General features: G+C 41.2%; 1 protein-coding gene across 1 annotated transcript in view; it reads right to left on the bottom strand.

Annotated features, from left to right (window-relative positions):
- PPM1H (protein phosphatase, Mg2+/Mn2+ dependent, 1H) overlaps positions 1-13,248 on the bottom strand; it is a gene marked incomplete at its 5' end in the record, with an annotated part of 68,351 nt that extends 55,103 nt beyond the window's left edge. Inside the window, 2 exons of the mRNA XM_010154409.1 lie at positions 4,069-4,413; positions 13,083-13,248. Coding sequence (XP_010152711.1) covers positions 4,069-4,413; positions 13,083-13,248 — 511 coding nt within the window. The remainder of the gene's footprint in view (positions 1-4,068; positions 4,414-13,082) is intronic.
- Positions 13,249-22,049: the final 8,801 nt, after the last annotated feature.

Genomic DNA, 22,049 nt, shown 5'->3' with positions numbered 1-22,049 from the left:
CGGCCTGGGCCGGCAGATCTCGGGGGGCTGCGGCACCCCACCTTGTCCTTGCGCCTGTCCTGACCCACGCGTGTTGGAGACGCGAAGTGTGCCGGGATGCTCGTCACTGGCTGGCCCAGACAGGCGGCTGCTCATGTGCGCAGGCCACGGCGCCAGCCGCTGCAGAGACAAGGCAGCAGGGCAGAAGCAGCCAGCCAGGCGGCATAAAACGCGAATGCCAGACTCTAGCCGATCCTAATTTTGAAAATGTAGGGCCTTGGAAACAGAACTAGGCACAATCAAACTGCAGTATCATCATTACAACATGCATACTGCAAGAACAACCAAAATAACTCTGTTTTGTCTATATCCATCCTCAAAGTAGGGGCCTTTGCTCAAGGATATCAATCTTGCTATGACAGGAAGCTGCTTCACTACCTACTCACAGGGTATCCGGCACCTGCTGAAAAAAACAATCACATTCTGGAAAGCATAAAATAAAAAAAATAGCTCCTTAGTCTCCTTTATCTCTGTCTAAGAGACATCAAAATGCCTGTACCATTCTTTAACCCTCCTTATTGCTGCTGGCTATTTAGTCAGAATAATATTTTCAAAAGGAAAATGATAAAACACAAATTGCTGTCTCAAGGTTGTTCAAATTAAAATGGCACCTATCTTGCAAAAGCACCTGTCTAGATTTCATCCAAGTCAAAAAATCATGAGGCAACGTACTCAAACTTCTACTTTCCAATAAATCAGACTACTTCTGTGCTGGTTTTTCCCCATCCAAAATTAAACAGGCTTCCCTGTGGAATAGGTGCTCTCTCCCCTTAATCTTTCTCTAAAATACATACTACATCACACATGCACACAAAGTTAAATATAGGGGAGGAATTATAGTTTGACGCTTCTATCCAGTACAGAAGAGCACTTGGAGGCATCCTTTCTGTTCCTAGAACTGAATCTATAAATGCACACCTTAAAATTCAAGAGATAAAAATTAAAGGATTTTACTTATGATACCTTCAGAACTTAAGCTTATTTATTTCCATTTAACTGGAATAATTGTGGTCACTGACAACTCCTGATATTAAGCATTTCTTATTTTTTAAATGGGACAGTAAATTATCTGAGAACACAACACGAATTTGCTAATCCCAGTCCCTACATAGAGAATACCATCTACAAGTACCTCAAAAAGGGGGCAGCTTAATTGTTAAATTTTTGTTAGGTAATTACTTGGTCTGTGTTAGCCTTCCACAATGTTTTACTGCATGTACCTGTCAGACAAGCACTGTCCAAAAGAAAGCACACCAATAAAAGAAAAATAATTTTAAAAAGCCTTCTGAACGGGATGAATTGCATTTTAATTGAGACTTGAGGCAAAAAACAGGGAAAGCTTAACTAGAATTCAAAAGGCAGTTGGGGAAAAAGTAATAGTATGCAAAATGCTCCCAGGCAAAGGGGACAAACCCATCATTAGATAAGCCTGTCAGGGTGGACTGTTTAAAAACAAACAAAAAAGAAGTATCTGTATCTACTCAGCATTTTCACCAGGTTCAAGGGGCTCCTTTGCAGCAACAGGTGTTTCAGGAAACACCACTAAGAAGTCTGCCTGCACGTCCAGGAACATGAGCTTTCACCAAGTGCCAGGTAAAATGATACACTCTGCCGGCACAAACCCTCATTATATTATGCACATCTCAACTGCACTGACCTAACTCAACAACATCCATGACGTTCCAGTACAAAATAGGGCTGAATAAACAAAGTGCTACGGAAGAAGCCCAAAATCTTCAGCCAAAGACTACTAGCAGTGTAAGCTAGCAGGGAGTTAGAGCTACGAAGAAGATCAATCATTGCAAGCATAGATGAGACTCAGGACTGTTGATATTATAAACCACTCCCTTACACGGACTAAAGAAAATACTCTTGCCCAAACCAATTATAAAGCACAAGACCCTACTGATGCTGCCGAGCTTAAAGTAGATACAATTATCTATTGCTTTTCTTAATCTGACCATTTTTACAAGGCTTCTTTTTAATGTAAAACTTAATGCTGAAATTATATTCCATTGTGGTAGACAAAGTGTCATTTACATAGCAAAGGCTTGAACTTCAGAAGTGGGAATTAAAGTATCTGATCTGTAGCATATGAACAAAGACAGGGGGAGGAAAATAAAATATTCCCTGGACTTCAGTTTAGAAAAAGGGAGAACAGATTACTATGACTTGTACATGGAATACCCAGACACAGCACCTGTAATCTAGGGTTTCTCCATTTGTCATACTCTATCCATAAAAGCCCTCCCAAGCACTCAGGTGCCTGGACATGAGCTAAGATGGTCATCTATGTGAACACCTACCAGAGGTGTGAACTCAAATAAAGCAGGGCAACAAGAGCCCTGCCCACTCAGACATGTTCAGGAAGGCAGCAATGGGTAACGCACATGCTGCTCTCATAGGAAAGGTAGAGCACTTGAAAGAGCCTGTCTTTAGCTCTCTTACCTTTACTTTCCAGTCCCATGAAACCCCATTTCTCATCTCTCTTGCACTTGGAGTCAGTTTCAACAGGAGAGAGACACTTACATCATGCTCTCTCTCACGGTCTCACATCATGACCTGAAAATCACCTCAACTGACGCATGAAATTGGTGTTCCTCACTTAAGCATGCTTTGAACCCACTGGGGTGATGTGGATGGGCAGTGTCATCTTCTCCCTCCTTTCCATACAAAGACGGGAGTAAGCTTGTCCTCTCTTTCTGAAAAAGGCATGCTAAACTGACAGGAGATTTTCACGTGTCCTCCTCTCTTTTCAGGTAGCAGAAACCAAGCCCACTAGCCGCAGAACATAAATGTGCTTGCATGCCCCACACTGAACGATGCCTAAGCCACGACTGTGGCTCCTGCTCCTGGACCTACCCACCTAGAAATCAGATGCTGTCCAAACCTAGTTAGTGGGTCTGTTTGCCTGCACTTCCTTAGGGAGAAAGGAAAATCCATCAAGATAATTGCTATTCAGAATTCAGAAGTGAAGCACCACTTTGTTATAACAACTGTAGTCTCTAATTAGATGCATGTACTAAATGAAATTCACATATGTCAGTAAAAACAACAATCAAATACTTCTTTTTGGACAACAAATAAAACCTTTGGGAAACACTCATTAGTTTGAAAAGCCTCTTGTTTAGCAGAAGGTTTTCGAAAAACAACAAAAAACTTGAAAAAGATCAGATCTCTCAAGACCTGACCCAAATGTACTCACTAGCAGGCCAAGCCTCTGCTCTGCCTGATGAGAATTGTTCTTAAAAACACGGAGAAGTGAAGGGGGAAGATGCAGAGCAGCTACATCAACTACAAAAAAGAACGAACAGCCTTCCCCAGGGAAATTGACGGATATTCTGTTTCCACAGGGTCCCAGTTGTTCATGCTGTACACAAGTCAGGTTGGTGGTAGGAACCTACATTATGTCCCACCCACCCCCAATCTCAGTCAGGCAAGAGTGGCACGTGCCCTCTCTACAGTCACTACTGTGCTTTATTAGCCACCACAACACTAATGTGAACTACAGGTCATTGCATCAAGGATGTTGCACCTCATCCATGTCCCTGATGTGACCTTTTATGACCCATTTATGTAGCTGTGGGCAAGAAAAACAAGGGTCTGTGATGCAAGGAATGCTGAGAGTCTTTGCTGCTGCTCTGGTAGGGCAACAAGGCTTCGTAAAGGGCATGACCATATACAAAGACTTATGATAACAGCCAGTGCTGAAATCTGCTACTGAGAGGCAGTACTAATTCTTACTTTAAAATAAAGGAGGAAGATCAAACAAGAAGAAAGAAGAAAGAACACTAAGCTTCTAAGAGTCAAGAAATCCACAAATGTGGCTGCGGTGCTGCCTGCGACTTAAGATGCAGTCCCTACCTCACAGGGATGTACCTGGTAAATTGTTGTGGCTCTTAAATGATTCTGTCTATGCTCAGATGGTGTTTAAGTAGGGAAAAAAAAACCCTAAATGTTCATTTTCTCCAAGTTATGTGACTTATTAATGTATGCAACATGGACTTCAAAGCCCTGAAATATACATACCATTTCCTTGAAAGCACTTTCTATGGCCCCAATAACCAGGCACTCATGTGGGATCTTCTTCTCGGTGAAGAAGCGTGTTGGAGGGGTGCTGGGCGAGCCTGGGGCCCCCACACCACCACGCAGGGAGGCCGCCCGTGTCAGCGTCCTGCTGTTAGTGGCTGGGTTGTCAGGCTCCTCTCCCAGGCAGGTGGGAGGGAGGACCGCCGTGTTCCTCAGGATGTCCACGATCTCCTGCAGCTGCTCCAGGATATGGTGCTGCAGCAGTTTGGAAGCAACCACAGCTGCCCCTGACCCAGCATGTCCATCAAACAGGGACCAGTAGTACAGGTTGATCCCATCTGTGTCCTAGAGAAGCAGAAGAGGAATAAAGAGAAGGAAAAGAGATGGTCACTGTTACACAGCCATGAGTGACATGATGGAGAAGCCAGCGGCACAAGGCAGCAGGTAAAACACAGGCAACTTTCCCAGAGATAACCTTCTTTCTGCAATAGAAAAATACCCACTGTGTTAGTACAGCTCTGGCAGGAAGGAGATGCATATTTTTGCCACACACCTCCGCTATTTTTTTTCTTTTCCTTAAGCCCCTCAGAAAAAAATAATAAGAAAAGGCTGAACTTGCAACCTTTCTCACCTTACAGCCATCATAGGATGCCCTGAACAAGCACAGCTACCACTGTAAGAATAAGTTAATTTCCTAATGACTCTGTAGATCAGAAGGAAAGCATTTGAAAAATCACATCACTGATAAATGATGGACCTACCACCATGGAGACCAAAACTCTACACAAGACAGCACCTGATACTTCTGTGACAGACGTTTTTTTTCACTAGGCATCAGCCAAAGGACCTCAGTTTGACATCTAGTAACAAGACACATTCCCCACTTCCCTGACTGATAGATACGGTCCATCCATGTAGGCAGATGGGACAGCTCAGGCTCTCCCTGCCTGTGCCAGTCCAGAAACCAGTATGGCACAGAGGTCCTGGAGGATGGCAGGCACAAGTGGGATCAGCAGCACTGTACGCATGCTAGCCTACACATTCATTGCCCTCTGAAGTGTTTCCTGTACAGCACTGGCATTACATACTCCCTGATAAGAACAGCTATACAAGTGTTTGGATATAGCTCTTGGCATAATAGCATGCTTTCAGATCTTGTATCTTACATCAACTCCTAGCATGCTGGTCAACACAACTGTTATCATACAGGCAGAGCATCCAGAAAAAGTACATTTTGTAGACCTCATTATTAAAATTAAGGTGTATGCGGTAATGTTGTATGTTTGTTCAGCAGTTATTGATCAGTGATGTGGTTTTCAAATATTTCTTCCTTTCTGCTCTGCAGTGTCCTCTGACGGGTGTAGCTCCACTACTACTCTGATTTGAGCAGAAACTGTTTTCTTGTGGTGAGGTGTCCTGTCACTCAGATAAGGCCCATTAATCCAGGGCTGGAGGCAGACTAAGTTCTGGGCAGCACAAGCTACAATCTGCCTGAAAAATAACAAGGAGCCATATCCTAGATAACCTCAACTTTCTTTTTTGGAGAAATTCACTTAGAATTCCTCATGGAAGTGTTTAAAGCATTTAAAGCATAACAATACCTGTCTTCGCATGAAAGCATATTTGGCAGCAACGTCTCTCCTTTCCCCTTCATTTCTTCTTATTCCTGCACCTTCTCCCAGCTATGCTGGAACACGGCTGAGAGACCGTAAGTTTGTGGGTCTGCCTTGGGAATCAGAAGTGAGTGGACTAATACAGATTTAGAAATAAATCATTTTGCAAGGGACAGGAATCAGACAATACTGTTGCAAAACACCTCATACTAAGAAAGCATAGCCTAGATCTCACTGTAGTCAAAGCACTTAGACATTATATCTGGCTGCGGTCTAATTGAGGATGGCAGACGTGATTTGTTCCATTCACTCCAACACTGCGCCCTTACACAACATACCAGCATAGAGTCTAGTCACCACCTCATGCCCAAAGCAATGCTTATTTCAGACTTATGGGCAGGGCTGTGAGCTGCAGCTCCTTCTACTTTCTGATGTTCCAGCTGTTCCACAAAGCTGCCAACCACTGGCTGTAGGACATGGCAGACAAGTTGGAGTAAGAACACCATGAATTGTCATTTGCAGATCCAAAAGACATCATTCATTGTTGGCCCCAGCTACAAATTCCAAAACCTAATGCAAAATGTCTCTTTCAGCAACATGTATATAGACCATCGCTATGAGTTCATGCACTTCGAAGGGCAGAATTCATTACTGAACAAGTCTTTTCACACGTAGCTTACTTTGTTGAAACGCACATTTTCAAGCTTTGATTATAAAAATTACAGAAAAGTCTGTTTGATTTTTACCGTGTAGCACTGCTGCTGTAGTTAAATTTAAACATATTCTTAACCAGCGCATTAACAGTATAGTCATCTGCACAGCAGAGAAGTCCTCCAGGAGAAAGGATTCAGCAATCTTGTGCACCCGACATTTCATTACTAAGATGCTAACTAAAGGGAGTATTGTCCTACAGTACTGATTTACTTGCCGCAGTAAGGATCATACAGGATACATCCTATAATGGTGGAAAAAACAACAAATGTACACACTTCCAAATGCGGCTCCTTAGCCAGACCCACCCACTTACCCAATCTGGTAAAGTAACCAAAAAACCTGTTGTGAAACTTCACCCCTGAAGGCATGACTGGCAGTTGTGCTAGCTTGCTCTGGGCTCAGAATCCCTCCAAGTTCACACAACAGTTGGCTGTAAAATTTTGCTTAAACCGTTTTTAACAGATAACAGGATTACTGACTAAAAAACCTGTTTGTAAAAATAGATTGGTATTCATGCAAAATATAAAGTATTTTGCCAACAGAAACAAGTATCCCAAAGTGAAAGTATTCCAGCTAAAAACTGAAACCATTTATTCAAAATGGCAACACTCCACCTCCTGGGAGCTGTAGATCAAACTATTTCTGCTCCTATTCTTCTCTCAGGGTTTGGGTCCCCAGCCAAAATTCACCTTACGATGCACCATAGATTATGTTCCCAGAGCTTATGCCCTTGTCATTCAGAAGGTGCTATTCATTTGGAGATGTGCTGCCTTTAGAAGAAAAAGCATAAAGGCATTACACCTCCAACTGAAATGGAAATATTTTACCTTTCACCTAGAGGAAGAAGGTATTTTGTTATCCCTCTCCCCCTGTCCTCAAACTGTAACAGAAACTTAAAATTAAGAAAAAGTTTAACCTACACACATCCACTTAAGTTTCCTAAAGTAAACCCCCAAAGTCTGTATTAGAGCTTTTCAGAAGATAAAGGACAATAGTTATTAACACAATTCACTCATTATGATGAGTCAAACACTGGATACATCGCCCTATCCCCAACAAGCCTCATGTGAACTTGGTACTCAAATAAGATGCCATCACAGACCAGGAACCTTTAAACAGACCAGAACAATAGCCCATGACAAAAAAGTGAAATTGAAATGTTAACCACTTATTTCCTCCAAGACAAATTAGGACAGAGAAGCTCACATTGGCTTGAGCTATATTGTTGGGTTGTCACTGACATGAACTCGGCACGGCGACATCAGCTATGGTGGTTCTTCTGTAGTTCACCAATCTTGTTCTTTTTGGAGGAGTAATTCTTAAACACGAGGGTGTTACTACCAGGTCAGCTAAGTTCAGACACCTACATTGCACACCTCCAAGACAGTTCTGTAAATTGCCCTTAGACTCAGCGGAGAGAAAAAAATCCACACTTCCAGGCTATGCTCATCTCATTCCAAAGTAGATGTATTTCTCCCTGTCAACTGCAGAAGTACCCTAATAACTGAGAGGTCTGTCTTAAAAGCATATACAGTCGGGGGAAATGACTACCACTACGCTGCTCTTACACACCTGTTCTGTGTGAGATGCTCTAGGGCCTTAACTTCAGTTGCAATCTGCAGGCATTACTGTAACCTAAATATTAGTCTCCAAAAACTTCTGTGTATTCCTACAAAGCTTCTATTACTTTTGAATTAGCAAAGAGAGTATAAGCATGAATAACCTATTAGCTGTCTAAAAAAGGAGTAAGAAACAAATTCCTTTCCTCCACCCTGAGAATAAAAATGGCTCCTCTATTTGAAAGAGATTAATTCTCCCAAACCATACCAATTTGACAAGAATTAAATATATGGTGCAAAGAAAGCAGTGACTCAGAGAACAAACAAGGGCTGGCAGTCAGGGCACAGACATGAGACAAAAAGCACAGAGATCCTTGCTTTTCCCCTCACAGCTGAGATGAGCTCCATAGCCACCAAGTGAATACCTAATTTGGTGTGCATACGCATAGCTGTTCTCTCTTTCACATTTTGGAGCTTGAACTTCCCAAAAATACTGACATTCTGCAAACTCTACTAGCTCTGGCAGTACTCTGTCAAAATCAGTCTTGCAAACATCAATCTCCATTTGTTCTTTTAACTGGACAGAGTCCTCAAGTGGGGGTGTGATCAGTCAACATAGTGATTTTAGATTTTCTTTCAAAAGATTCAGATTTAACAACGTTCTGAATAGCTACCAGATACAGGAAGAGCAAACAGATCCTTCAATGCACTGACCTTACAATTCATTTCCAGTATGCACTAGGAGACTTAATAAGCTTCAGGCTCCTCAACTGCTGACCTAGCTTTCAGGAAGGTTCAGTAGCCTTCTGGGTTTTGTCATTGTAAAATATAATTAATGAATGCAAAGTTTTGGGTCACGCAATGGATAAGAAATCAGGAAAGACAATGCGTATATATATATGCACACACATAATTTGGGATCAATTACAGGGAAAAAAAAATTGGGCAGCCTTAGCAATATACAGCAATCATTTTGTGACAAATTTTTTAGATAACCTCGACAGTGTCTCTACACTGCAAACCTTTAGATTTTTTTTTTAATGAAGCTAATTCCAAACAGGCAAATAAATCATATTGTCACTAAAGATTTATTCTGAAAACCACAACCCACCCCAACTATTATTGTTCCAAATATGAATTACACTCACAAAATGCATTAGAGAACATCTTTAGTTCTCAAAATTGGAAGTGGGTGAGCAACTGTCACACTGTCCTCAGAGAAAAGCTTCGTCATATTACCAAGGATAAGTTCAGCTACCTGTGGTAGGCAACCAGCCTTGTGTCACTGAAAACAAAATACTCCATCCCATCTTTGTGACAAAGAAAAAGGCAGAATTAATAATTGTGGATCTTCACATTACAATGACAATTAATAATGCATCACATTAAGTCCTGCAACCTGGCTGTCACTATGACAACATCCTGGCATAGGAGTCCCCTTTCATTCACTGAAGGTCTTCAGTATTCATCAGCAAGGTACCCAGCAGTTCAAGGCATGTAAGAACAGCACCTGTGAAAAAGCTGTGCAATTCAAAGTGACTGCTCCTGAATGGGGACAGAGGGCAAACATCATTAATCAAGCAGCAGTGGAGTAGCATGTGGGAAAGGAGAGAGAATTAATTTAGGGGTTGAATTTGAAGAGCCTTTTCTTTTACTGCCTTGCTCAGTTTATCATCTGCTCCTTCAAGAAGAAAAACCTATTTCTGCTATTTAACAGGTTTCCTTGGATTACTGTGTGTCGGGGCTGAAGAAATGTTCACTTCTCCATCTCCTCACTTCTGCCCCATCACCTCTTTCTTCCCACCCTTGAAAGCTTTCCAGAGTCCACCCACAGAGTCAAGGCCATGACAGCAGCACCCAACCCACACAGACAACCTGTGGATCTTCGACTCCTTTATGCTGCCTTGCCAAAGCGTGGGGCTGCATTGATGGGGTCAGCGTTAAATAACAATAATAACACAGCCTCACATCAAGCTGCCATTTAACTGTCACAAAGTTCCAAGAAAGCAGGGTAAAACAAAGATAGCATGTGGCCTTCTCAAACAATCTGAAGAAAACAAAAGGAGAAAAAAACCGAGGACAACTAAATGGACTCCGTTAAATTAAAAGACACTTTAAGTTCCAGCTCCTATTTCCCTTGTGCTCCACACTTTAAAAAACTAAACAAGAATAACATTTTCTTTTCATTGGACAAATACTCAAGAAACTGCTTCCCTCATCCATTCTTCCTTCAACATTTCCACAAGGTGCTTCACCACTCAGATGCTGGGACTTCCCTAGGAGGCATTTACAGAATTCAACCTCTGGCTCTCTTATGAAATAATTGCCAGGATGATATTATATCATTCACTGGAATGTCTCAAGTCTCTATTTCTACATTCTATTGATACAGAGTAAATTGCACCCTTATCAGATTTAATAGCAACCCATACACTCCATAAAAAAATAGCTGCTAACAAGGCTATGTGAGCACAAACCACAATATTATACTTTACAGTATAAAAATATGAAAATGTAAAAGTATGATATATTAACGTGCACATCTTTTTCTCCTTTTTAAATACGTTCAACCAGCTAAAAGAAATGTACCAAGGCAAAAATCCTACTAATTGCTAGTGTAAGACTGCCCTCTAGTAGAAAACTTTCTCCATAAATATGCTGCCTGCTTTGAGAAAATACATTGCAAATTTAAATTCATGCACTGTGGTCTGATAACATGGTAGAATAGGTTTTACACAGCTAAATAATGACTGCTATAGCACTCATTAAAGTGTCATGTAGAAAACAGAAGTAAATCTGTAGATAAGAAGAGAACATATAAAGAAAATAAGCAGCATGAAAACCTTACTCTATATTACACAGATCACCTAGCTGGCTCCTCACTTCAGACACCGTGCTCATTTCTGGTCAGAATGTGTCAGAAAACAGAGGATTTGAAATAAAAATGTTTCTCCCAAGAAGCTTGAAAGGGAGTGGCTGTTTATTCCAAAAATCGAGAGACAAGAACCAGAATCAAAGTGGGACACACACTAATGCAAAGGAGAAGAGAAATCAGAAAATTCTACAAGTTTGTTCTCATAACACAGAGCAAATGGATATTTAACAAAGCCAACAATCATTACGTTTAAAATAGATAAAAAGAACAGCTTTCAAAAATATGCAGTCAGTTTACAGGCCCTACTGTTATGACATCATAACAGTATGCTGACCATAATGAATGATACCAGCAAGGCTGGTGAAGAAACCTTTCCAATATGAAGTAATTTTCTATTCCTGTTTTTTTAATGCAATCTAAACATATTAATTGTGTAATGTTTGGAAAAAAAGATCTTTCTGAGGAAGATGATTAATCATGCAGTATAGTATACACAACATAGTGTGCCTTTTGCTCTCAAGAAGCATCTGATACTCCTCAAAGCTGGAAGTTAACTGGACTTTGTGAAATATTCCTAGAAAGCTTTATGCCCCATGCATGCCCCCAAAATATGAAAACATAGACAAATTCAGTACAGCTACATTCACCCAGGTACAGAGGCCAGGTATCTCACACGGTAGGCCTGAAAATTAAACGTGGTGTTAGGTCACAGCTAGCCCCTCTGCACAGCACCAAGATCTGTCTACGCAGGTATCTGCACAGGGGTCTTCAGAGCATACTGTGTGCCCGACACAGTGATGCACTTTGTTTCAACAAACCCATCACCTGAAAGAAGCGTATCTTGATGTGGTTTATACACACAAACAAGTACTGTGGCCAAATGCTTGCTTTACTAACCATAAATAATGCATACAAAAAATAAATACGCTCATGGAACCAAGCATCTGCATGAGCCAACAGCAGACAGTTGCATGGGCTTTCTAGGAAACACTTTTTAAAACGCAGACTATTAAAACACATTCTGTTTTGCCTTGCGTGAGTGTACGCAGAACTCCTTAGTCCCAGCAAGCCTAGAGCACAATTCTTCATCCAGGAGTGGTCAACTACGTATTTGAAAAAAGTTATGACTGACTGAATACAATGAGGAATATCAGCACGCAGGAACTGTGACAGGTGATTTAGGTAAAGATTTGAGGAAATAACAGGGCTATTTGCAAACCTGGAAAAATCTGTCAGAGTCTGAAAATGTTGCAGCAACAATGAAGTATGAACAGAATAGGAGATGCAAGAGGTGGGGAGGGACACAGTGCAAGAGGAGTGCTTGCTGCTCATGGCTCCAATGACCCCTGCAGCCATCAGGTGTACCAAGCCATGGGGTTTTGGGAGAGAGACTGAAGCAGACTGCTAATCGCAACCTAGTTTAAAACAAAAATACCAAAAAAGGATACATATAGTCCACTGAAAGACTAATTATCTCTTAAGGAGAACATAAGCTCTTCCTAAGCAGCAGAATGACTGCATGTCCCCAGTGTCCAACTCCAACATTCAGATGGGGCATTTAGAGTTATATGGCTCAATGTCTGATCAATCATTGCTGGAGCCTGAGCTCGTGCTTAAAGTGCAGATGAGGTAATTAGCCAGCCAGGAAACAAAACAGATGATGAATAGCAGACGATTGCCAGTAGGCAAGTGCATGATGTACATCACTCTCCACATAAAGAGAGGAGACACAGTACGCAAAAATCATTTAATTCAGTGTGCTGGATGACCTCACCCTGCCTGCATAAACCGGCCTTGTTACATGCAATACTGCTGCAGTGAAAAGCACCCAAATGACTGCCTAACCCTTAAGAAAATTGTACAACTGTATAAATGGTGATACTGCTGTGCTTGTGGTGACCATCACTGGACAAGTCAACCACACCCATTAAACTCACAATATTCTGCAGTAGTAAGTTTCTCAGGATTATATTTTCAGAAATGAAATTAAAAGGAAAATCCAAGGGGTATTCACCTCCCCATTTTTAAATTAAAATATCTTGGATGTAAGGAGCATTTTTCAATGCAAGAAATCAAAAATCAAGTGGAGCTAAGAAAAGTATAGTTAGGTGTTCTGCAATTAAGCAGAGATAATTAATAAGAGGTAACTAAAGTATATGAAACATTCAGCAAACATCTTTTAGTGTCATACTGTCACATCCTTTAATATTTATTTTGTACTTCTACACTGGCAAGATACAGAAGTCTGCTTACTGAATTGTCTTTCAGCTGGAGACCTTCTCCATTGGGCAGCGACGACCTCCGTTTTGCTGAGTTCTTGTTTGGTGTAGAATTAGTGCCTCCAGCTTTCTTCTTGACAAAGAGGACTTCACAGCTGGCTTGATCTTCATTATGTGTGCTCTTCCCTGCATTTATTACCCTAAGAAAAAATGACACAAAAAAAGAAAACAAGAGACATGTCCAAGTTAGCAAAGCATAGAAGCCTCCATCTGTATCTCATATGTGACTCAAGATGTACGGAACCATAGCCCAGAAGTATTGCAAATACCAATTGAATTAAAATGCCCAACTTTCTTACACACAAACGCATACTTGCTTGTTTCCATATACCTACACATGGCATAACAAGCACTTTTCACAGAACTGTGTGAGTAAAAACCTATGTTCTTACTCATGAGCGTATTTTACCCTTAGGTATACCATACTGCTCTTTAAAGAGACTACTTGATGTTCAAGGCTGATAAGACTTATGCCTCCTAGTTGAAACATCAGAACCCGAGTTGCTTTTCTACCTACCAGCCTCTCTGTTATGGTGAACAAAGAAACTCTTGGCTAAGGGTGTGCATTCTGTCAAGTCTTACACAAATAAAATACCTGTTATAAATCCAAAAAGCTGTTACTGCTAAAGGCACAGAAAAATAATCAACTGCTCTTAGTTTGTTTAAAGGGCATATGTAAGAGAAATGCTGTGACAGAGAAATGCCTTATATTCCAATCTGCAAGTGAAGATTGCTTGTACCACAGCAACACAGAGAGATGCATACTAAGTACACCCCTCTAGCATTGCAGAATATACACACAACCCCTGTCCCCCAATAAAACAACGAAAAAAACCCACTGAAACACTGACACCTCTGTCCAACCTGCAGCACAGAGAGCTGCAAGCATGTAGAAACCAGCACTAAGAGCTCAGTACAAGCATCACAGACAAGGGTATCCCAAGACTTGCACCACAACTGTTAATCTTTCTTTCATCATTGATGAAGCTGAAATAACAGCTATTCGACCACCAACATTTAAAAACCCTAATCAGAAGTTTGCACTATTCAAGATACTCAAGATACTGTGGTTACTGTCACCCATCTCAGAACAGCGAAGTTCTAAGATGTTTTGCACTTTCTACATGAGATCCTAGTCACAAACACTAATTTTGCGTCTTTTGACACTGTGTTGGGTAAGACATGCTTTGACATTTGGGCTAACACAGGGAAAACCTGTGCAAGCCTGGGCCATGCCTAGTTCCAACCAAGCAAAGACATCGCCGCTTTGATGCAAGCACATCATCTTCTGCACACACTATCTAACCACTTCTCTTTACTATCAGGTGAGAGTCACCTAACAAGTTGACTGATAGTCAGAGACAGCATTTTCACTACTGGACAAACACGGAGTCTCACATCAGGCATAGGATATCTTAAAAAAAAAAAAACAAACCCCAAACCAAAAACTTCAACTGCTGCCTCCCCCAAAAAAGTAAAACAGCTTGAAGACACATCATAGTCCTGATGGCAAGTTCAAGGCATACCTGACTTCTTGATCTCTAATGTTTTCATGACAGTAAAATTTTACTTAACAGAAAAGCACTTGCTGAAGGTTGTTAAAATGAAACCAAACGAAAGCCTGCAAGGACCTCTGCGCCAACTTGCCTGCTCTTCCCGAAATGTCAATTCAGTCTAAGCCTTGCTTAAAGGTAATATACTACTTTGATTTTCTATGAGCAACATGATACTGTGACATGCAAATGAGTATTCCTGCTTCTGATTAGAAAAAAAGCAGCCTACTCTAGGAAAATGTGCATCCACTACAATTAACTGCTTCCAGAAACTAAAAGTTTCCTTACAATGCGAAATGTCACCCACTGCAGTCTGACATCTGTATGTACAATACTACCACTTTTTTACAAGTATTTCTTCTAAATAAACACCAGCCATCTATTAAATTATTTTGCAAAACAGAGAGCAGAGATGAAGGACCATCTAGTTGCAAGGCACCTGTGAGCAGTTTAAACACTCACCTCCTATAGTGCATAACTGCTGAGCACCTGGAGATCAAACACTGAAACGCTATAAGCTTCTAGTCCGAAAACTCTATGTTTTCTTGAAGTATTGGGAAAACTAGAAGCATATATTCAGAAGGAGGACAGGTGTGGAAGCACAAACAGAATTTACAAAAATAATTTAAATCAGCTGACCTCCTCAGTTTGAAATGCTACAAACATGATTAAAATATTTCAGCAGCACAAATAGTGTAGTTTTATCACCCGAAGAGCTAATTAATACTCAGTTTAGCTGATCAGTCTCCTCATTGATGCTGCTAGCTGTTTGCAACCCCATTAAAAAAAAAAAAAAGCAGAAGACAAGTAGAGACAAAAGTGACTCTCTACAAAAGTCACTAAGTCACTACCTTCCTTACAAAAAAAAAAGAAAAAAAAAATCACTCAAGTATTGGAGTTGCTCTCGCTTCTAAGCTTATTGATGGACTTCAGGACTTAAACGGTAGAGGATGTTCTGATGTGTAACAGTGTGTTAAGTTATGCACAATATGGTATCATGTTATAAAGCTCTTGCCAAGAAAATTTGTCAAGGCACTGGAAGGCTACAAGAACAAAGTGTCCTAGCAGAATAGGTTGGCAGCCAGCTACCAGGAAACGCCTGGAAGCTGAACCTGTGTACCAAGCACCTTACTAGAAGAGGTTATGGTCAAAAGGAACCTGACAAGACTGAATACTGAGAAGACATGAGTGTTGGGCTGCTAGTATGTGTTCAATTTATCTCCAAAAAAAAAAAAAAAAAAATCCAGTTTTCCTCTCTCCAACACATGATTCAGTTTATTTTGGAAATCCTTCTGAAAACCTGAACTATTCATAATTTCCAAAACAGTATTTACAGGTGCTAGCAGGTAATGCAGAGTCTGTATGCCACAAGCTGCTCCCTCTCCTGACACTGGCACTCCCTCTATTTTCACATCCCATCTCACAGGGAAACTTTGGAAAAGGGCTGCAGTAAGGCCCTGTGATTTTTCATCTCAAAGCTTGAGCTACGTGTTGGTGCCTGATGCCTAGCACAGAAGCTGGTAACACCTTCTACTCAGCTTCAAGCATCTCTGTCTTTGCTGCCTTTTGAAATCCTTTCATCTCTGCAGCTTCTTAAATCCCTCCTCAAGGCAGTTCTTTCAACCAGCTTTTCCAATGCCAATTTTACTGTTGTCTTTCCTCCTTGCTCTCCCAGACTGTAACTTATCAGGACAAAGTCCACATCTAAGCTGCCTTTAAAAGTAACAAAGCAGAACTAACAAATGTTCATATCTCCAAAAGGTAACTCAATTAAGCCTCTGAAAACATTTATGGAAAATCTGGAAATACCTCTATTTCCTAAGAATTTCAGTTCCCCTTCATATCTCTGTTGGCCTCAAAAAATAAGTTATTGTCCAGTAAAGCGAACAAAATGACATAAAGCACTACTTTCTCACATCATTAAAAATCCCTCCCCCACAAAAAAAAAAACCCTTCAATCATACAGTTATCGTCAGTTCCATTTTATCATGGATACAAATAATAGTAAAATGCAGAGAAAAAGGAACTAAAAAAAAAAAGATTGAGGCCTATGTAATTCTCTAGCTTTTACTTAGAGACATGTTTTCAAGGGAATTCTTGCTTTTGTTTTCTCTCCCCGTAATTCCTCTAGGAACTGTTTGATCAGACCTATTCATAATCAACTCCTTTCCATCCCTTCTTTCCTCTCCCCCATTACTCATTTATTTCCTATCCAATTTACCAAGTTCAACCCAAACAACGTATCTAATGTTGATCAGAAGCTCCTCTTTTTATAGAATTAGCATTTCTATTGTGTCAAATACGTTGCTCAGTAATAAATAAACCTAAAGTTTAGTTCATGGTATAGCAGTGCTAGTAAAACTACATCCCATTTTGCAAGCAAGAGCTTCTTAAAGTCTGCACAGTGAGGTGGTAGGGTTTGGTCATACTTGAAGAGGTATTTGCATCAACCTGGACAGACACTTCAGTATTTTACAAGAATACTCTCAAACATCCTCAGTCAAAAGCAAATCCTCCAGATAGGAGCCAACTAGTTTGCTTGGTTCAAAATTAGCATTCTGCTGGTATCTCGTGAGACCCCAAATCCCATCCGACTGAATGGAAATGTAGGTCACACTGTGCTTCTATACTTCATTCAACAAGCAGAGCTCTGAAACTCCGGTGCCAAGGTCACCGATTACAAAATCCCAAGTTTATCTTAAAAGACGCAGAACAGGCCAATTGAACAAATCCAAAACAAGTTCTGACAACAGAACTTTTCCTGACCAAAAAAAACCAAACCAAAACCAAATACCCCACCAACAAAACAAAACAAACCCCCAAAAACCAAAACACAATTAAAAAAAAAAAAACCACAAAAACCCACAAAACACAATACAACACAAAACCAAAAAACAGCTCACGTCTTTTGAAGCATTTTTACTCAGGGCTCTATTTTTCACATTGATACCAGTACATACACTCTTTGATTGTTTTACTTCTCTCTATATCATGCTCTTTGAGATTACATTATGTTGTATTTGCTTCAGCAAAAGTTCCAAGCTGTGCTGTACGAGGAGAGCTTTACCCAAGTCTAGATCTCAAATTCTGAAAAAAAACTGAAGTAGACATCCAAGTACTTGTGTATTTCAAACCCACAAGTCTAGCAAAATCTGTAACATACCTAGATAAAAATAATGGGTAGAGGCAAAGAGCTCAGCAGAAATTCTGAATTATGCACAACAGCAGTGTGCACAAAAAATGTTTTTTTTTAAGTAAGGACGAAGAGGGCTACAAGAGCATGGGGAGGTACATTGCAGGAGGGAAAGCATGGTAACTGGCTGCACATACCCTAGATCTGCTCAAGCTAAGAAATAAAACCTGTAAGCAGGGAGCATCACCTATCCCCTCAGTTTAGTTGAGCTGTGAGGTAACTCACAACAACCTGGGACCACAGGAAGACAACCCTGAGGAATACTGCTCGACAAAGGTATCCACTCAGACACTGAGCTGTTGACCACAACTCTTGAGTGCAATCATCAAGCCGGTTCCTTATCCACCAAGTGGTCCACCCGTCAAATCCATGTCTCTCTAATTTAGAGACAAGGATGCTGTGTGGGACAGTGTCAAATGCTTTGCACAAGTCCAGGTAGATGACATCTGTTGCTCTTCCCTTATCCACCAACGCTGCAAGCCTGTCATAGAAGGCCACCATATCCATCAGGCACAATCTGCCCTTGGTGAAGCAATGTTGGCTGTCACCAATCACCTCCTAGTTCTCCATGTGCCTTTGCAAGGTTTCCAGGAGGATCTGCTCCATGATCTTCCCAGGCACAGAGATGAGACTGACTGGCCTTTAGTTCCTCGGGTCTTCCTTTTTTCCCCTTTTTAAAGATGGGGGTTATGTTTCCCATTTTCCTATCAGTGGGAACTTCACTGGACTGCCACAACTTCTCAAATACAATGAATAGTGGCTTGGTAACTTCATCCGCCAGTGCCCTTGGGACCTGTGGATACATCTCATCAGGTCCCATGGACTTGTGCACTTTCAGGTTCCTTAGATGCTCCTGAACCTGATTATCTCTAGCCATGGGCAGTTCTCGACTCTCCCAGTCCCTGCCTTTGCCTTCTGCAACAATATCGAAGAGTAACACCTCTCACTGGGGAAGTAAACAATTCTTTCTCTAGGAAATACCGGCTGTATTCAATAATCACACAAATTAAGCAGTGATAACCAAGGGCTGTCGTTGAGGTGCTTTTATTTATTTACTGTGGATAAAAGTGACTGTGCAATTCTGCAATATACAAATTTCTGAAAAATATACAATTAACACCCTTCCTGCTGTTTACAAGGTGAAGAGAGGATAATGGCAATGTCACATTACCTCCCTCCCCCCCCCCCCCAAAAAAACCCAACCCTAATGCAGTTGCCTTACATAGTTGGAGGAAAATATAGCTCATCACAGAAGCTTAAAAGCAAAGGCTTTAAGCTGAGGTGAAAAAACAATGCTTGCAAGATGTCTCTACTTGGGAAACCTGCTCCCATCTGACCCACAAAAACCTCAGTTGGTTAACCCCAGGCAAATGCAAAAGCTCTTCATCTCCTCCTTAAGGGTTAGGAAAAAGGAGGCAGAAAAAAATCCAGATACATCCATGGGCAGTTTGTTATTTACTGCAATTTTCAATTTAAGGCTGGGGGTTCAGAGTAGCAGTGGGCACCTGTAATTGTTTTGACACAATAAATAAATTCATCAGGCAGCACAGAGCCCTTTCCTCCCCTCCTCAGCCTCCCAAGCTCCAGCTGCTCACAGGAGCTTCAGTCAGCCTCCCTCCTCATTCCACTTGGGGTACACACGCACTAGCCCGCGACCGTGAGTATGACACCAGCTTCCATCCAACTCAACTAATGCAGAAGTAATCCAGATGAATGAATGCCATACCTATAGGCAACAGACAATATAATCCTACAGTTTTGCATTAGAATTTCAACAGCCTTAGAATGACAATTAAAGAAACCATAAAAACCCCTTTCATACAAGTATTGCTGGCTTTCCATCCCGCTCTCATCCTCCCCCCACCCCCATTAACAGATTGGCATGTGAGAGGATGCCACTACCTTTTTCTGTGACATCTCATTTATAGTCTTAGATTCCCAGGTAGGTGGCTGTTTTCCCCCCTTCACCCACACAAGATTTATTTCTATATTGGGAATTGACTTGAAAGAGATTTCCTCTTAGCTCTTCACCTCCTCACACAGATAAAAGGCAGATTTTCAAGCAGCCTAAACAGTTTCATCCATTCATTATTGTAACTGTCATGCTGCTCACATCAAAACCAAAACACCCACCAGTATTGTCCACTGTGGGCAGAAACGGAAGCCATCCCTTAATCGTTTCTCTACATCCACGGGGTTGAATAAAACCTTCATTTTATTAACAAGGAGGAAGTGAATGTTTAGCCATAAAGATGAGTCTTGCAATAATCCAGTGTGAAAATATGGTTTCTCCCACCAGCAATCACACTGGTATACTGGGCCAAATTCACTTTAAGACCCAGCTAGAAGCCTGCCAAGCTGATAAGGACTAAATATGGGATTAAAATAGGCAAGGCTCAGAAGCGCAATACTATTTTTCTGGAAATTTAAAATACATTAAACAAGTCAAAACCAATGCAAGCAAGTTCTACAAATTTCTGCCATGAGTTCAGTGTGGATGAACACAAACTGGTAACACAGCTTGTCTTTGGACTGAAAATACTATTGTGTAGTGTATCATCAAGCTACACTTCCCAGAAAGGATGAAATACTAAGCAACTAACAAGCAACAAGACAGCTGTAGGTCACGGCAGCGGAGCAAGTTCTGTGATCACTGCACAGAGATGAGCCGCTCTTTTGGATATTAGCATGCAGATATTACATGAGAAAAGCAATGGACAGTTTGCCCTGAGCAGATGCTGAGTCAGATTGGTAGGACACAAATGTCGTTAAGCATGATGTCACTTCAGGGTTGGGCAGTGTCAGCCACAGCTGGCAATACTAATGGCCAAATTCCCCTTCCTCACTCCTTCTTGTACTAGCTATTAGCATGGGGTGAGAAGAGGTTGCAGAAGCAAAGATTAACTTAACCCTAAAAGAACCAACATTTCTTTCCCACAAAGCACACTGAGATTGCAGAGCACCAGGTCACCCTGCCCATCGTCCTATTTAAAGCAACTTTGGCTGACTGGCTGTTCAAAGCTTGCTGAAGAAATACTGAGCAAGAGACCCAGAAGATAATGAGGACAAACAACTTCATGTTGAGCACTGTCCTTCTAGTCTAATTTCCACTAACCCACTGTCTTACACCTTTTTCTTCTCCTCCTCAACAGGTAAATTTTCAAATCCTGCTAAGCTGAGAAAATAGGTCTGAACTTATTTCCATGATAGCAAGGCAACTTCCTCCTGTAAAATTCTTCAAATGATGATTCTTATATGAATAGGGCATATTCAGTCTGGTGAAGTCAGCCTTCAGATGAGTGTATTTGCCCAAAAACATGAAGATTTTTATGCATCACTAGATTTTTCTAGATTTTTGCTGTTGATAAGTCCAAGAATGCTTACCAGCTTTGGCTGGTATGACAAGTTCAGAGCTTCAGACTGAAGCAGAAAGCATTAAAAAACAAAATAAGTGTGAAAAGAAGAGGAACCTTTCTACAGCAACATACTTCATCATGGTCCATTGGCCTGTGAATAGTCCTTTGACTTCACTTTACACATTTGGACTGACAACTCTCGGAACCGAGGCACCTGGTTCAATCTTAAGAAAACACACTATGTACATCACAATAGTGGCTTTTCTTTATTTTGTTCCCAGGCATTTTATCACATGTGGGACTTTGCTGCCTTAGCCTTGAAGGGTGATCCTGAAAGTTCACTGATGAGCAATACTTGCCTTTTGACTGCACACTGAGAAACAACACCTATGGATAGTGGTTTTGAGCTGTTTTTAGATGAGAAACACATTTTGATCTGTCCTTGAGCTCACAGTTAAGACCAGAGCCAAGGTTCTGCCATTCCTTTTCCTCTAATGAAGAGGAAAAGTAGCCACTTCCATGGTTGTTCCCATGAGCTGTACAACTCCTTGCGTATGAGAGGCTGAAGAGAGTCTTGACCACAAGCAAGGATGAAGATAGCCTTTGACCATGAGCATCCCTTATAAAGAGGGTACAGTAGAGACATGGGTCTGATAGATGAAAGAATGGTTGCATGAGGTCCAGTTGTCCCCACAGAGATATGTGACAGAAATACACAAATCACACTAGTTAAAATGATGAAAGGGCAGGGACAGAAGCCTGTCCCTCATCTCTACAGCAAGGGGCATCTGGGCCTCAGAAATACTCACTTTGCCTACAAGCTAGTACTATTACTGCTA

The sequence above is a fragment of the Eurypyga helias genome, unplaced genomic scaffold (genome assembly GCF_000690775.1).
Source record: "Eurypyga helias isolate BGI_N326 unplaced genomic scaffold, ASM69077v1 scaffold10526, whole genome shotgun sequence".
In the NCBI taxonomy this organism is placed as follows: domain Eukaryota; kingdom Metazoa; phylum Chordata; class Aves; order Eurypygiformes; family Eurypygidae; genus Eurypyga; species Eurypyga helias.
Note: the sequence above shows the minus strand (reverse complement) of the source record. Positions and strands in the feature narration are given on the sequence as shown.